General features: G+C 52.5%; 1 protein-coding gene across 1 annotated transcript in view; it reads left to right on the forward strand.

Annotated features, from left to right (window-relative positions):
- The window catches only part of JPH2 (junctophilin 2), a 31980-nt gene that overhangs the window by 7789 nt on the left and 7515 nt on the right, over positions 1–16676 (forward strand). Inside the window, exons 2-3 of the mRNA XM_066330637.1 lie at positions 58–841; positions 14754–14872. Of these exons, the coding sequence (XP_066186734.1) occupies positions 58–841; positions 14754–14872 (903 nt within the window). The remainder of the gene's footprint in view (positions 1–57; positions 842–14753; positions 14873–16676) is intronic.

Below are 16676 nucleotides of genomic sequence, written 5' to 3' on the forward strand. Positions count from 1 at the left end.
GCTGTCCGCGGGCCGGGGCTGGTTTTTTGACGCTGTCCGCTGTCTTGTCTCCCGCAGGCACGTACCAGGGCCAGTTCACCAACGGGATGCGGCACGGCTACGGCGTGCGCCAGAGCGTGCCCTACGGCATGGCCTCCGTGGTGCGCTCCCCGCTGCGCACCTCGCTGTCGTCCCTGCGCAGCGAGCACAGCAATGGCACCCTGCCGCAGCAGGAGCCGCCGGCCGCCAACGCCGAGAGCCTGCCGCTGTCGCCCACCATCACCCGCGGCGGCTTCGCCCTCAGCCTCTACGCGGACGCTGAGGCCGCCAAGGCCAAGAAAGGGGGGCTCTTCCGCAGGGGCTCCCTGCTCGGCAAGCTGAAGAAGTCCGAGTCCAAGTCGTCCCTGGCCAGCCAGAAGAGCCGCGTCAGCTTCCTCAAGAGCGAGAGCGGGATCAGCTCGGCCGCCAGCGACGCCACCTCCACTGTCAGCCTGGGCGAGGGCGCCGAGGGCGAGGAGTACACCCCTTTCGAGTCCGACATCGACGCCACCACCACGGAGACCTACATGGGCGAGTGGAAGAACGACAAACGCGCCGGTTTCGGCGTCAGCGAGCGCTCCAGCGGCCTCAAGTACGAGGGCGAGTGGCTGGACAACCTGCGGCACGGCTACGGCTGCACCACGCTGCCCGACGGCAAGAAGGAGGAGGGCAAGTACCGCCACAACGTGCTGGTCAAGGGCATGAAGAAGCGTGTGCTGCCCCTCAAGAGCGCCAAGATCCGGCAGAAGGTGGACAGGAGCGTGGAGGGGGCTCAGAGGGCCGCGGCCATCGCCCGGCAGAAGTCAGAGATTGCGGCATCCAGGTGGGTGCTCGGAGCTCCGCACGCAGGTTCCCGTGGGGACGGTCCCCATCCCATGTGTTCGGGAGCTGTTCTTTTTCTCATCCCTCTCCTGCCCCCCTGCAGCCCTGGTGCAGAAGGAAGGTGCTGGACAGCAGGAATTGTTTCCAGCCCTGGCACTCAGCAGGGTGGGAGGCATCCTGGTGGTGCTAGGCTGTCAGAGTCACTGGGCATTGATGGGGCAGCAGGAGACACAGAGGGTTTGATGGTGATAAATCCAACAGGCTCACGAGCAGCCAGATGTGTCCCAGACAAACTGGGGCTGCAGCAGAACACAGTTTGGCCCTGTAGTCCCCAGTGTGGCTCTGGGGGAAGTTTGTGGGATGCATTAAGGTTGTCAATTTTAGCAGCTGAGTGAAATTGCTCCACTGTCCCCCCTGGGATGGAGGAGGAGGAAATAAGAGTGGCTTCAGGGTCTGCCTGGAAAGGGCAGGGGAAATTCTCCTCCTCCAGTACACATCCCTGCCTGTGTCTGAGCTGTGTTGGCAGCACACTCCTCCTGCAGCATTCCTGCCAGTCTCAGAGCCAGCCTGGCAGAGAACAGAGATCAGGAGACAGGGTTGAAGCCTTCGCTCCTCTTCCTGAGGGAAAAGTGGTTATAACAGTCCTTGAGGTTTCACCTGACCTCACCAAGAAAACCTCACCCTGCACAAGCTTTGCTCAGCTGCAAGGCACTGGCTGTGACTCCATGGCTGTTCTGTCTCACTCCTTTTAATTCCTGTTTAATTTTCATTTTTTTCATTATCAAGCAGAGGGGGGAAATAAACGAGGAGGACACCTATACCCAAACCACATTCCACTCCTTGGAGAACCCCCCACTTTACTCTCCTGGCATCCATTTCTTCTCCAAACTTTCGTGGGGAGCATGATTGATTTTTTTTTAACAAAACGCAGTTGCCTCAGGGACTGGTGAAGAAAACCCAGCAGGATTGCAAGTGAAGCTGCATGCAGGGCCAGCTAGGATAAAAATAACAGGCTGGGGTGGCGTGGGGCCCTGGATCCTTCTGGCAGGGCAGGCTCAGCCCGACACCGGCTTTGCCGTGCCCGAGAAAAGCGTGTGGCCGTGGCGTGAATAAGGAGGCTGGAGCTGCAAACACTGCTCCCCGAGAGCTTGGCTGGTTTACACAAACCTCTTTTTATTATACACTATTTACACTTTGGATCAAAAGCGGCTCTGCAGTGTTTTCAGTCAGGAATGTGCCCGCTGCCCTGGCGAAGGACTGCATCCCTCCCCAGTGCAGGGAATAATTTCCTATTAAGGAAACCTTGGAGCTGGAGGAAATAAGATGTGGAAGCTGGTTTCCTCCAGGGAGTCCTCAGCCAGCACACCCTGCAGTGGTGTGGCTGCTGGGCAGGGAAGGGATTGTTGTGCTCACTGGCAGTGTGGAACCCCAGTCCTGTTCCTGCAGCACAGCTTCCAGCTGAGCTGGACCCTCTGGGAGAGGGGAATTCAGGCTGCCTGTCCTGTAAACTATAACTCAGCGTTTCCACCAGTGTTTATTCCTGGTGTACTTGCTCAGGGCAGAGCTGCTCTCTCTACCTGATGCCTTTTGTAAATCTGACTCGTGCTCTCCTCCCTCCTCCTTTCACCTCACATTTGGGGTAGAGAGTAAATCTACATAATTTTTCCTGGAGAAGGTCCTTAGTTTAAACCCCAGCTCTGCCACCAAATTTTGCTTTGGCCTTGAACCTTGCCTCAGTTTCCACACCCAGGGCAGAGTAATTGCAGGCAGATTGTGAAAATGGGTTATTACAGTTTATGCAGAAGGGCTGCACTATCATTAGCATTAGCATTGCCTGGGGGCAATGTGAGGTGGAGCTTTCTAGATGGAGCATTTATATTTCTTCTCAGATGGAGGTGTGTCTCTCCTATCCAAAATAATGCCTTTGAGGCTACACCCCTCCTTTCCTGGGGGAAGAGGTGACATTTCTGTGTGTAAGATTATTACTAGGCACTAATTATCAGGACACAGCAGGTGGGCTGTGCAAATTCCCAGCTACCTCTGCACATCTGTACATGGATGTTTGAGTTTCATTTTCTTGTGGCACTCGGGGGAGCCCCTTGCAGAACTAAACTGCTGTAACCTCCAGCCTCCTGCTGTGTGGGGGTGAAATGCCAGGAGAAGGCCAGATTTCTCCCTTTTGCACCATAAAAGGCTCTTCAGGGATAGAAATTCTGAGGAAAACAAGCCCAAGCACTGGAAGCTGCCTGGGCCAGTTGCACCACAGGAATCCCAGGCACGTGCTGAGCTCTGGGGTGCACAGCCAGGGGCTGTCAGCAGCACTGAGGGGTGCCCTGTCTGTGAGCTTTGGGCAGGAGAGCAGTGACAGCCAGGGATGATGGGCAGGCCAGTCACCAAACCTCCCCTGTCCCATGCTCTGCTCCAGGAGTGTCTGAGGCACCAGGCTGCTTCACAGCTCCTGTCCCACCTGCTGTTTCACTTTGGGTGTTCCAGCCAGGGCTGTGGGCAGAGCCAGCTACTGCCTGTCCCACTGCCTCTGCCGCCCCAGCAGCGCTGCCCTGGCCTCCTCAGCTCCCTCCTCAATCCTCCTGGCGTGGCAATCCAGCTGCTTTCCCAGTTGTGCAAGAAGCTGAGGACATCATCTCAGTGTCAGCTGAGAGAACAGCTCTGGTTTTCATTATTTCAATGGAAATCATTTGGCATGGGGCCATGCTGGCTTGAGCAGCCCATCCAGGTCAGCCACCTTCACCCCATGCAAAGCCCATTGGTGCTGCTTGGATGTTGGGTGAAAACCCTGGGCACATCTTTCAGCAGCTCTGGGGATCAGCTAGAGGGATGGAGCTGATGGAAGCTGGAGTGTGAATCCTTGCCCAGGCAGCTCTTACTCAGGAGAAAAGTCATCTTGGAATGCAGCCTCTGTGGCAGCTGGCAGACACAGCTTTACTCCTGCCCAGGGGCAGCCAGAGATGGATGTGGGGTTAAAACCTTTAACACACACCATGTGTTGCTTAGCCCTGCCCTATAGTGCTGGTGCTCCAGGACTTGTCCTGCTGTGATCCCAAGGGACTCCTGTCTGCTCCCATGGCTGCTCCTGCAGTGCAGGTGAAGGCACCTGCTGTGTCCCTCCAACCTCCCTTTTCCCACCCTCCATCCTGACTGGGGAGTCCTTTGAAAAAAGCTTGGGGTGGATGGGAAGCACAGGGAGAGCCTGGGATCACAGCTGGGGCTTCACCTCCTGGGAGCTGAAGTAGACAAACTGGCTGGAGGACTGTGAGGAGGGGATAACTGCCACCAGGCCATGAGTGAGCTGGTTCAAAGCCATGCTGAGGTGTGGAACAGCTGCCCTGCAGCTTTCTGGGCACATGGGCTGGTACAGAATAGGGTACAGCTTTGTATCCCGGGTACTTGATGCTCCTTGTGCTTGGGGACCAGCCTGTCAGATGGGGAGGATGGTCCCACAGAATACAGGGAGAAGCAGCATGAAAATGGTCAGCTTTCATCTCTTCAGAACAGATGAAAATAGAGTAAAATAAAGTAAGAGGAAGGGCAGGACTGTCTGCAGGGGGAACCTTTGATTTTTTGAAACCCGTGTGCTCAGTAACTGGGCAGCTTTTACAGGGGTTTTCCTTCCCTCTGGTGCTTTTTAAGGACAAAATGAGTGTAAATGCTGCAAATCCCACCTCTGTCCCATTGAAGCAGTATCTGACATGGTCTGCTTCTGCATGTGGTTGTGCTTCCCAGTGACTTGGACCAAAATCAATGGAGGGACTTGGCCATGTGTCCTGCAAGGCACGGGTCTGGCCAAGGTCCGAGATCCATTCAAGGGCACACATCCTGGCAGGAACACCTCAGATACATCTGCTGGATGTCATGGGATAACAGGAAAGCAAGATATTTGAGGCTACAATGGCTGCTGTGCTTCACCAGTTTGTCCTCGTGTGGTGGCCCTGTGCCCCTGTGTGGTTTATACCTGCAGAGTACAACTACGAGTGAACACATTTTGGATTTATTTTTGTTTTAATGCCATATCAGTAGATATCTGTAGGAATTTCTAGATTGTGTTCTGAAGTGTGGGGCATCAATTCCTCATTCAGTGGGGTTTGCTCATTAGGGTGGGCCTGGACACTGTGGAAGCACAACAGAGCTCCAGTGCCAGGCATTACACTGATGTGGCTTCCCCACCACCAACACATGGGCATTGCTCACAGTGTGAGCTGCCGCCTGGTTTTGAAGCCTAAGTTGATTTTCTCTCCGTACCCATGACTTTGTTTGGGGCAAATCTCAGCTCTCCCTTCAAATAACAAGAGCACTTGACAGCTCCTGTATCACTTTCCAAGCCTCTTCTGCCTGGCTGCATTCCCAGCAGCGTGGCCGCTGTCTCCCTGTGCTCAGCATTTCCAGGCTGCGTGGCCGGGCAGCAGCGAGCGTCTCCTTGGGGAACGCGGCTGTGTGGTGCAAATGACGTCCCAAAATCGCTGGAGTCAGCAGAGGCTCCTGACTAAATAAGGGCAGGCAGAGCAGGGCTTTATCAGCGTGGCCCAAGGGTGACAGCTGAGAGCCGGGGTTGGGGCAGCCCACGCCGCTGGGGCTCGGCTGCACGCTCCCACTGGGAAGATGCTTTATTTGGCACAGCTCTGCCCTTCTCCCCACTGCTCTTGGGGGTTTTAAGCTGCTGGTGGGGAAAGTGGGCAACCTCTTTGGTGAGGCACCTCTTTGGTGAGGCATGGTTTGTGCCCAGTGCAGCGCTGGGTTGGTGGCCACAGTGGCCTTGGTGCTCCTGGGGCTGACAGCTCAGCTCAGCTTCCCCTGAGGCCAGATTTCAGACCTGGGGTTTTAGGTCTGTTGAATCAGACTTGGAGTTTGCTCTGAAAAAGCAAAAAGATTTTTTTAAAAATGTGCTTTTAACCAGAGGCACAGGCATTAGACACCTCAGGAGTTCAGCACATTCCCAGACCTTTAGGTTGAAAGCCAGAGGAGGGCAGGATGCTCACGGCCACCCTGTGAGCAGCAGCAGCAGCAGCAGCAGCCATGGCTCAGGACAGCCCCTGCCAGGACAGGAGGGAGCAGCTGATCCTCCTGTGCCCTCCCAGCCTCACAGTCTCTGCTCCAGGACTCCACACCTCCCAGTGTGATGGATGGGTGCATATTTAGGAGGCAGCAGGAGGCAGGAGATGCCAGAGCTTTTCCCAGCCCCGGGTGGGTTCTTGGCTGCTATTTGCCAGGGAGGGACACAGCAGCTGGGAGCAGCATTTCTGCAGCTGTCTGGTCAGACACCAAAGATCACAGATGTCACGGCCTGAGCTCTCATGGGCCTTAAATGACAAGTGCATGCAGATGCAGGGGGGCAAGGACTACCCCTCACCTCCCCATGGGGTGCAGTGGAAGGGTCACTCCTAGCAAGATACAACCACACCTGGAGGCAGTGGAGTGGCCTGAGCTGAGCACAGTGATAGCTGGGTATTCTGGCTGCTCCAGGAATTCTGGCTGCCTCACAGCCCCCATAATGGGAATGTGCATCTTGCTGCTTCCAAGGACAGGGTTCAGAGAGTCAGTGTGCACATGGCTCCCTGCTATAGCTGAGTGCCAAGACACAGCATTGAGGGGACGCTCCTCAGTCCTGCTGTCCCAGTAAAGATGTTTCTCACAGAGCTTGGTGTGTTTGTAAAGAGGATAATCCTGTTTCATCACCCTTGGTAAATAGAAACGCAGTTGCTGGCATCTGTTTCTGCACCAGCCGAAGCCCAGGGCTGGGACTCTCCCACTTTCTGTGTGGCACAGCAGTGTCCAGCTCTGCAGAGATATTGCTGTTTTCAAACCTCTGCCTAATCCTCTTTCCACCCATCCACTGGAGCTATGTAGGCAAAGGGCTGTAGAGCTTGGCTGAGCTCTTCTCTGCTCCTGGTCCAGTGTGGCCATGGGGACAGCAAGCCCCAGTGCTGGGATCCAGAGCCAGAATCAGACACCCACCCCGGCTGTGGGACACCCGCAGTGTGTCCCCCCACAAAAGGCGGCTGTGTGTGAGGCCTTGTGGGCTGGAGGGATTCAGTGTCATTGGGTGAGTGATGGTGTGATGCCTTCACCCCCTTCTTCCAGCCCTCTCCCAGAGCAGCCTCATCCAGGCTGGCTGCAGTTCCAGCACTGACACATTTTTGGCCCACCGTGCTCCTTACACGGGATGTGCTCTGACTCTGGAGGAGGTGCACGGCTTTATCTGTTTTCCACCCACCTCACATGAATTTCCTCAGGCACTTTCATGCCTTATTAGGGTAAGAGGGAACATGCACTTTGAGTAGCTCCAAGGAGAAGGCATCTGCTGGACAGCACACAACTTTCTCCAGGGCTTCCTGGGTTATCAGGGGTGAGGCAAGTGAGGCTCTGTCTCGCAGGGATCCCCTCAAGAGCGGCAGAGATGGGGATGGCAGGATATCAGCCCTAGGGATGGGTACAATTCAGATAGCCAGCCAGGCAGGGAAAGTGGAATTAATGGGCTGTTCATTCCGACTTTCTGGGAAATTCTTATCTCAACAGCTTACAAACACAGAAAGGGAAAAATGAAGTGTGACTTTAATCTGCAAAAATGACTGTGGAAAATGATAGCATCTCATTCAATTGATCTGCTGCTGCATGGAACAAGAGGGCTCTGACTCCCATCCAAATGCTTGGAATCAGCTGGGCTTTGAAATCATTGAATTCAATCATGCTTTGCTCAGAGGTTATCATCATTTCAATGGAATGTGAAATAGCCTTATCTTGAAAAAGAAATAATATTTCAGTAAAACGTCCAATTTAAATGGAAAGGCTGTGATGCAGAAACCCTCCCTTCTCCTGGAGGTGGGGCATTTTTTCAGCTTATCCTGGTGCTGAGCCAGAGCCCTTTGGCTTTCTCAGTCCAAGTTTTTTCATTTTGCTCTTGTAAAGCCTGATGATTCTTCAGTGGCAGGGACCTGGTGTCCCATCTGCCTGGTAGCCCTGGGTGCAGGTGCGTGGGAGCTGCAGGCACTGAAGCATGAGTTGTGGGCTGGGTGCCCTTCCAGCTCCCAGCTCCCTCTCTTCTTTTTTCTGGATCTTAGATTTGTGAACATCAACTCAAGAGACCTACAGGACTGGGAGAAAAAGGCTCCTATTTTAAGTTTTGATAAGTAATTGGAGTTTGGGACAATTGCGCTATTTTAAGAAATATGCCTTCATTTCCTAAAAAAAAAAAAAAAAAAAAAAAAAAAATTAAAAAAAAAAAAATCCACTTTTCTTGACTGGGGAAAAAAACCCACAAAACAGGTGCAGCAGTTCCTCACTCTTTTGGTTTGGATTGCTGAAATCTGAAAAACATTTGAATTAGAAGTTGATAAAACTTTTGGTTGAAAAAACCAATAATCTTAAGAGTGAAAACACACTGATTTAAATGCTAGTGGATCTGACAATCTGGTAAAACACACTCCTCTTATAGATGCTGTTTGTTTGGCAGAGCCTGGGGCTGGGCAGGAGCTCCTGGGTCAGGCAGGTTCCCTCAAAACAAATGTCTGCTGCATCCCTGGTCTTTCTGGGAAGTGGAATTCCAGGGGCAGGGCAGGGAGCAGCCCCTGTTTGCTCAGTGCTGGTACAGGCAGGGAGGCAGGAGCACACAGGGGATGGAAGGGCTGAAGGACCCTGGTTGCATATGTTCTGTAAAGATGTTTTGATGCACGAGTCGGTGGGATAAGCCAGCTCTTTCATCTTGCAATAGCACCTAATTAAATCAGGGTCTCTGGGGCATTTGCTGAGCCCCTATGGTAATGATGTCCTGGAAGCTGGAATAAATCACTGGCGTTTGGGAATAGCCCCAAGGCTGTGCTACTCTGAGGGATCTGCTCCTGCTCCTCGGGGCTCCCCTCAATCTGCACCTGGAGCAGCAGAATAACCCTGAAAACCAGGGGTAGAAGGAGAGGATCCAGCTTGGCAGCTGCAAATCCCCCTTTTCCCAAAAATGGATGCTCTGACAGGCTGCTCCCAGCCTGGCTGTGCTGGCAGGACAGGCTCCAGCAGGACCAGGAGCTGTCTGTCCTGCCCATGGTGCAGTGTCCCTGGGCCGTGGTGTCATCCAGGTGCCAGCAGCCCTTGGAGCCAGCAGGCTCTGACTTGCTCCACTCCTTTTGGAGCTGGCTCTGGGCAGCTGCTGGCTGCATCCTGGGGCTGTGGGGGAAACAGAGAGCAGCTGTGGGCTGTGCCAGCCCCATGAGCTCCTCACAGCCCGTGGGCTCCCATGCAGGCTGGCACAGCCAGGCCCAGGTGACCTCTGGCCACCCAGTCCCACTCAGCTCCTGGGGCCCTCGGGCTGGCAGAGACTGATGGAGCAGATCCTCCTGTACGTGGGGCTGGGGTGAGTAGGTTGTCATCCTATTGAAGACAGCTGCAGATCCGTCTGCTGAAAGATTAATATCACTTTAACTGTTCCAAGGGGAAGTATCCCTCAGTGAAAGATGCAAGTGGCTCAGAGCTATTTAGAGCTAAGGATAACATTTCGGTATTTTAAAAATTCACCAACTAATCATAAAGGCTGAGCTCGTTAGGTGGCAGGGAGTTCTGCCAGGCCTGTGCTCCTAAAGCACTGCTCAGAAAAGGATGCTTTTCTCTGGGCTGAACGGCCTGGTCATACCTTTTCTTTGCAGGAAAGGAGAAAAGGTCTGATTTATCCAGCCAAGTAGCCTGGGCATGTAAAAAGTGCTACCACTCCTGTGTAAGTGCTGGCACTGAGAGGGGAAAGCCTGGGGCACCTCATGAGCTGCTCTGCAAGGTCAGGATGGTTCCTCTTTTTGGCTTTCTGCTTCAGTAGTTTGGAGGTGTTTCCTTTAGGATGCAAATTACATTGATTTATGCTTATTTCACAATTTAGATCACACCTTGCAGGTGCAGAGTCTGTATTATAAAGCAGCAAAGGCTCATGAACCTCAGAGGTGTCAGAGTGGAAGTGGAGTGGGTGCATGCATGTGAGTGATGGAGCAAAAAGAGCAAAAGGAACAAGAATGGTACAGCTGTCTGTCAGGGCAGGACACCCATGGGATGGGACAGGTGAGTTTGAGGGCAGGGAAAGTGGCATGAGAGGTGGACTGAAGAGGGATATTCAGTCCCGTGGGCTGGTTACAGGCAAATGAGAGTAGCCGAGTTTTGCTGGTATCTGTGTGCCTGTGGAGGCAGAGGGAGAGACACAAAGGAAATGGATTGGGACTGAGCAGGAAGAAAGGGATGCTGCAGCTAGAGAGGTGGCACAAGTATGAAGACAGTGTGTCAGGTGAAGAAGCCAGAAAGTTCTGTCCTAGTCAGGATGTAGAATCATAGAATTCTGGAAGAGATCGTTAAATGTCATCCAGTCCCAGCCCCATCTCAGGTGTGTGCTGGTCAGGTCCATGTCCTCTTGCCCTTCACAATGTGAGCTCAGAAGGGACTGTGTTGCCATTAACAAAAAAACTTCTTCAGCTTTCCCTTGATCCCTTCTGAGTGCTGCAAACATCCCTGCCAAGACAAACAATTATTTTAAGTTTCTTCAGAAGGACAAAATGATTTCTGCTGGATGCAGGAGCAGGGATTTGGCTGGGAGTGGAAAAGCCAGTTTCCAGGAGAGGAGCGTTCAACAGAAGACTCTTCCTGGAACTGACTCATGAATTACTTTTGCTTAATGGTCTTCTAGACAGCTCCTAATACCAAGGATGGCAAGAATCATAGAATGGGTTGGGTTGCAGGGGTGTTCAGTTGGTCCTTGCTCAGGGTTTGCTGAATCAATGGGAGAAGGAAGGACAGTGCTGGACAGGTCTGACATTCCCCAATAAGCAAATGTGAGGGCAGAGAGCTGAACTCTTCCCCTATTTCTAGCCGCAAGGTCATTGCTGCATCTTCAGGCACCCCAGCCCTGTCTGGTATTTGCAGCATTCCCTGCTAATTCCAATTTCATTTGCAGTCTAATCCAATGTGGATGTGCAAAACCACATAACCTGTCCAAAGAGACGGGCGTGCTGGCTCGGGCTGGGCCTCACCTGTTAGCACAGTGCTCAGCTGCAGCTCGTGTGTCCACGGGGGATTTCGGCAGCAGCTGGAGGAATGATTCAGGCAGTGTTTCTGGGAGATGGCCAGGAAGGACAGGAGTGCTGCTCTGTCCTGCACTAGTACAAAAACGATTAGAGCATTAGCAGCCGCTGTGATCCAGCCAGGAGGCAGTGGCAGCAGGGCTGGGACGGGGGCTGCAGACATTGCCCACATGCCTGCCCTCAGCTCGGCTCCGGGCTGCTGCTCCTCCTTGCAAAGAATTCGCTGGAGCTATTTATAACAGCGCAGGGAGATGGCTCAGGGTGCAGTTGGGAAGTGCTCATCCTGGCAGCGCTGCCTTTTGGGACCGGGAGCACGGGTGTGGGTTTGTAAAGGTCCCTCCTTGTCTTTATTTCCTCTAGTTGGATGTGTTTATTGTTCGTGGCTCTTCTTCCAGTGCTGCCTTGAAAAGGGTCTTTTGGATTCTGCTGCTGGCTGCTCTAAAGCCCCTGGGTCTGTGCTTTGGCTTCCCACTGAGCTCCTCTATCTCCAGACTTTCTCCTCTGCTGGTTTTTGCAGGGGCTGTTTACTGCAGAGTTACTGGGAGCTGACAACACAACAGCAGTAAATAAAAAAGTGTGGCCCTGATTGAAGTGTGCCTGAATAGCATCAGATTTATCAAGGCTGGCATTTCCTCTTTGCGAAAGCTCATTCTGCTTTTTGAGAAGATCTTAAGCTTGGAAGGCATTTTTCCTCTTGCACATTTCCCTCCTGAGGTTTTACAATCACCTTCCTGACACCCTCAAACCCGCCTGGGCTTTTTCTTTCCTTAGCTCCTGCTGCTGGCAGACCCCAGGCCGTGGCATGGGACAGGCTGTTGTGCTGCATGCACTGGGCTCTTCCAGAGAGGCTGGCCTTTGTCTCCCACTTTGCTGCCAGGGCCAAGTTTTCCTCTGTGCTGAGCTCCCAGGCTCTGCCAGCCACGTGGATGAATAATAAATTCAGGGATACTCGAGGCCAGTTAAATGTTATTGTTATGGCTGGACTCTTTCCTTTAGGCTGGGCTTTGTCACAGTGCTACTAAACCCTCGGCGTGGGTTTTTTGGAGGGCTGAGAGCAGCACTGTATCCCTTGGTGCCTGGGGATGTGCAGCTCAACCAGGGAGGGTGAACTTAAGACACCATGCCGTGTGTCTGAAAGCTAAATGTTCCCTGCTGGGGCCAGGCTGCTGCCTGGGAGAGCAGTGCTCTCCTGGGATGCCAACAGGGCTGATGTGTGGTCTGCTGGAGGTGCCACATTTGAAAGTGCAGCTGTGTTGACCATAATCCTCCCAAATCAAACACCTCTGGATGACTTTGCAAGCAGGGGGACAGGAGCAGAGACCACCTGTGTCCCACAGAGTGAGAGCTGCCATGGGGCAGTGCAGGATGCCAAAGTTGTGCTGCTCAGCTTCTTGTCACCATTCCATGTGTGCAGCCTGGGAGCTGCCCCAGAGTGTCCCTGCCCTCACACCCCTCATTGTAGAGCCCTGCTGCCCTTGGGGCCCTGGTGTCTCACAGTGATGGCTCAGCTCCCCATCACCCACAGCATCCTCACTGCAGCCTCTGCAACCCAGGCTGGAGTCTCTTGGTCATGCCATCTCTCCATCTGCAGGAACTGCAGTCAAATAGCATCCAGCAGCTTCTCAGGAGGAAAGCAAAACTCCAGCAGAAGAAAAGCATAACTGGGAGCTACCTCAACCTCCAGCATTCCCAGGCTGTTCTCTTGTGTTGTCCCCAGGTGTGGGAGAGAGTTGAGGATGCAGGAGCTGTCTGCACCCACTTGGTGACATGTCCAGCTCTGTCCTTACTAGTGACAGCAGACCCCACATCTAGTGCATTTCCAGACTACTTCTTTGGGAGCTACTTTGAGGAAAGCATTTACCAGGAGCTGCCTGGGGCTCCCCCAGCTGGGGCCAGCTGGCTGATTGTGTAGCTGGGAATTGGTCAGGATAGCATCTGCCTGGCTCAGAGAGCAACTGTAAGGGAGAATTTTATCACTCTATGGTGAATCTTATCCTCCAGGAGCAGCAGGACAAAGGCAGGTCCTGCCAGGATGAAGAGCTGGATCCTCCCTTCACAAGCCTCTTCCCTGGGGCCGGCGCCAGGCAGGCTGTGTGCCCCAGGCACAGCACACCCAGCCCACTCTGATCCCCCAGGCATGGAGAGCACACACATCCCCCTTGGCCCCTGCCAGATTATAGTGGAATTAATCACGCTGATTATATGCTACCAAAAAAGGAGGTGCTTTCTCTGTTCAGAACTGGCTCAGACCCCCTGCTTGCAAGCAGCAGCCTAAAAATGCTGTTTTCCGCCTCATAGTGTCTCTGAGTTTTTCAGGAGCTGTAAAAATTTTGGAGAAAAAGACCAAGAATGACTGCAATCCCAGGCAGCTCAGCCTGCAGAGAAGGCAGGGAGATAACATGTGAGTGTGGGCAGGGAGGTGATTCATGGCTCCAGCAGAGTGGGATGTCATCCCAGGGAGGGACAGGCTGAGCCACAGCAGCTCTGCACCCTCTATCACAAGGCCCTCAACAGTGTTTTTGGCCCCCTGTCCAGTCACACTGTTGCCTGTGTCAGTTGGGATTGATGCCCTACTTTTAGTTCCTTCCCTGCAGCTAACTCAGAATGGCATTTGTGTGTACCTTCTCCCTTGTAAGGGTCTCAGAACAGCATTTCTATCATGTTTTCATTGCACCTGTTGAGTATTCAGACTTCAGCTTCTTTTCTGCCTAATGCCTCCCAATTTAGTGGAAAGGAATGAATCCTTATTTCATTACTAACGGTCCAAAAATTCCTCTGGAGCGTTTTCACTGCAGGAATGAGAACTGCATCCTTCCTCCTTTTTTGTCCTAAAACATGACCAGATACCAACCTGCATCTGGAAAAGGCACATCAGATACCCTAAGACCCCATTAATGGTTGTAATTTGGGGTGAATTAGTGTTTGAGGAATGATGACTGCTTATCACACAAAAATATGTGGATTTGTACGTGAAACTGGAAATAAGGGGAGCCTTGGAAAATAGGACAGTGAGTGCATGGGGAAGGCAGCTCTCGGTAAGACCTGAGTGCAGCAAAGCAGCTGAACATACTGTGCTTCACCCATCCTTATTTTTAAGGTGCAACGGTGCTGTTTGAAGTCAGCTCCTTCCCAGACTGGGAGCAGCTGGGCTGTAAAGCCAGTCCTGCTTTTAGCAAGAAGATCACAGGGCCCTGAGCATGAGGCATGTGAGGAATATGACAGCCGGCCAGTAAAATAACTCCCGTAGCCTGTAGCCCTGTGGAGCAAGGAGGAGATGTGCTGGGAAGGAGCAGGGAGGACTCAGAGAGCCAAGCTGAGAGGGAGGCAATTGCTGTGGTGAGATCAGCCTGTCAGGCTGCAGCGAGTAATGGACAGGGCATGTTGTTTGCTGGAGAGCTACAAGAGAGAAATTTCGGGGAAAACCCATCTTGTGCACTGAGCAGGGGCACACTGCCTCTGGCAAGGTGCAGCAGCTCAGGGCTGGTGACACACAGAGGAGTTCAGCCACCAACAATGACTGTGTGATGCCTTGGTCACTCCTCTGAGCAGCACAGCAACGAGCCCATTCTGCAGCACCTGCTGCCTCACTGCAACGTGTGAACATGCTCACATTTGCAAATGCACCTGCCCTGATCCTTGTGTGCAGCCTTTCCACCTTACCCTTGAACATCTGAGTCCCTTCCATGTTGAAAATCTGCTCTTCTCTCCCTGAGTGTAGGGGTTTGGCTCACGTGGGTAAATTCTGAGTGCTGTTGTGCCAGATGGGCTGATCCAGTTTTGGTGCCAGCCAGGGTTTGCTGTGTGAGCTGGGGTGAGCTTGGCTCAGACGGTGCTTACTGTTCTCCCCTTTTCTCTCTGCAGGACGGCTCATGCCAAAGCCAAGGCTGAAGGGTCTGAGCAGGCAGCTCAGGCAGCCAACAACGAATCAGGCATAGCCAGAATGATGGCCAGGGAGCTCTCCCCAGACTTCTACCAACCAGGTAGGATCGGAGGCATCTTCCAAGAGGGGGCTTGCAATTTCTGTGGGGAGTCTGTTCAAGTGCTTCACCCATTTAATAACTCCACAAGTTGCCTTCCTGTCTATCCTAAATCCTGTTTTGCTCAACTGCAGCCAGCCCCTTGCCCTGGCTGATTTGCTGTCCTCCTTACACCACTGTTTTACTCACTCTGTTACTATAGCCTGAAGGAAACCCCCCAGTTTCTCAGCTTCTCATGTTTTTCTACACAGTGAAGCCCTCAAAATACAAGGCAGGACAGGCAGCAAACTGGAGACTACCTGCAGCTCTTCTGTAGATACATCCCTAGTGGCTTTTTCTTGGAACAATATTGCACGTTGACTCCCAAACCCATATCCTGAGGGGCCTCAGAACAATCAGACTCTGCTAATTAAGGGCTGTAATATCCTATAAGAAAGCAGCTAATACAAAATACTAGGTCTCTGATTCTCTGTTCATTTGTTAGCATCACTGCTAATTATTTGGCTGGGAAAACACTTGGGAGGTTCCTTCTGTTAGACCAAGCACTGAGGATTAGTGGATGGGAAGTGTAATATTAGAAGCAGCATTGTGAATGCCATTACTTTCCCCTGGACTGAGTTAGCTAGAGATATGCTCTTCCTGGAAAACTTTCCTTTACAGAGAGGGAAAGTAATAACAGAGCAGAAAATAAAATTCCAAGTGCCTACATTTTCACCCTGTCTTTCTTATTATCTGGATTTATTGCCTGGAGTGAGCGTGAGGCAAGATCAGAAGGGACTATCACAGCAGTAAAACTGGGGGTAGAAGCCAAAGGTTGACTCGTGCTCAGCAAAAACTGACACCTGCCCCTGCTCTGATTTCGGTGTCCCTGCATCTCCTGTACCACACCCCAGCACAGGGCACACAGTGGGAATGGGACCAGCTAACAGCTTGTGCCTGGCTGGGGAGAGTCATCCCGACAGTTTTTCCTAAATTCCCTGTACTCTTGCCTTGTCCTGCACCTGTGAGCTGGGGAAATGCTGTGCTGGAGGGCTGCCTCTTCCTCCCCAGCACACAGCAATGCCCACTGAGCTGGCTTTGAGTGGGGAAACACCAGAGCACCCGGGCATGGGCATGAGCCAGCCCGTGGCACTTCATTTAACTATGGCTAAACGTCGCTTGATCCTCACATAAGCCCCCCAGCTGCCACTCACAGCTCTACATTCACCCTTTGCACACTGGGGTATTTATAGCACAGAGACAAAGGAAACTGGAATTCCTGAGGGGAGGTTTTGAACATCTAGCTAGATTATTTTTTCCACCCATGGCGATTGAATGAGACAATTGAAACAGTCTCTGTAAAACACTTGGGGCAGCCTGATGTCCACTCCTGGCTCTTCAGGTGCTGGATCTTCTTGCTGCTCTTACGTAGGGCCTCACTTGGGTCCTGGCCTCTCTTGGTGGCCTGCTAAGCTCCTGATGCATGTTATTCTTCTGTGATTCTTTTAAACCTCTAAATTCCCAAAGTGCACAAGAATAGATCTCTTCTCGCATGGTTGCACCATCCAGGAACAAACAGACAGTATTCCAGCCTTGGATTTTGCTAGGATTGAGAGCTGCTACTCACACAGCCAGGAGAGCCCAGCAGTGTTTGGTAGCTGTATTTCTCCCTGCTCTCCTGGCAGATTGACCAAATTGTGTCTGGCACAGGCAATCCTGCTCAGCAAACCCCATGTCCTTAATAACTGTTGAGCCCTGAATTTCAGTTAGGGTATCATCCCTAGTAACTTAGAGAAGGATGTAAGCCAAAACCCTTGCCAAAATGTGC

Source organism: Sylvia atricapilla, chromosome 16, assembly GCF_009819655.1.
Source record: "Sylvia atricapilla isolate bSylAtr1 chromosome 16, bSylAtr1.pri, whole genome shotgun sequence".
In the NCBI taxonomy this organism is placed as follows: Eukaryota; Metazoa; Chordata; class Aves; order Passeriformes; family Sylviidae; genus Sylvia; species Sylvia atricapilla.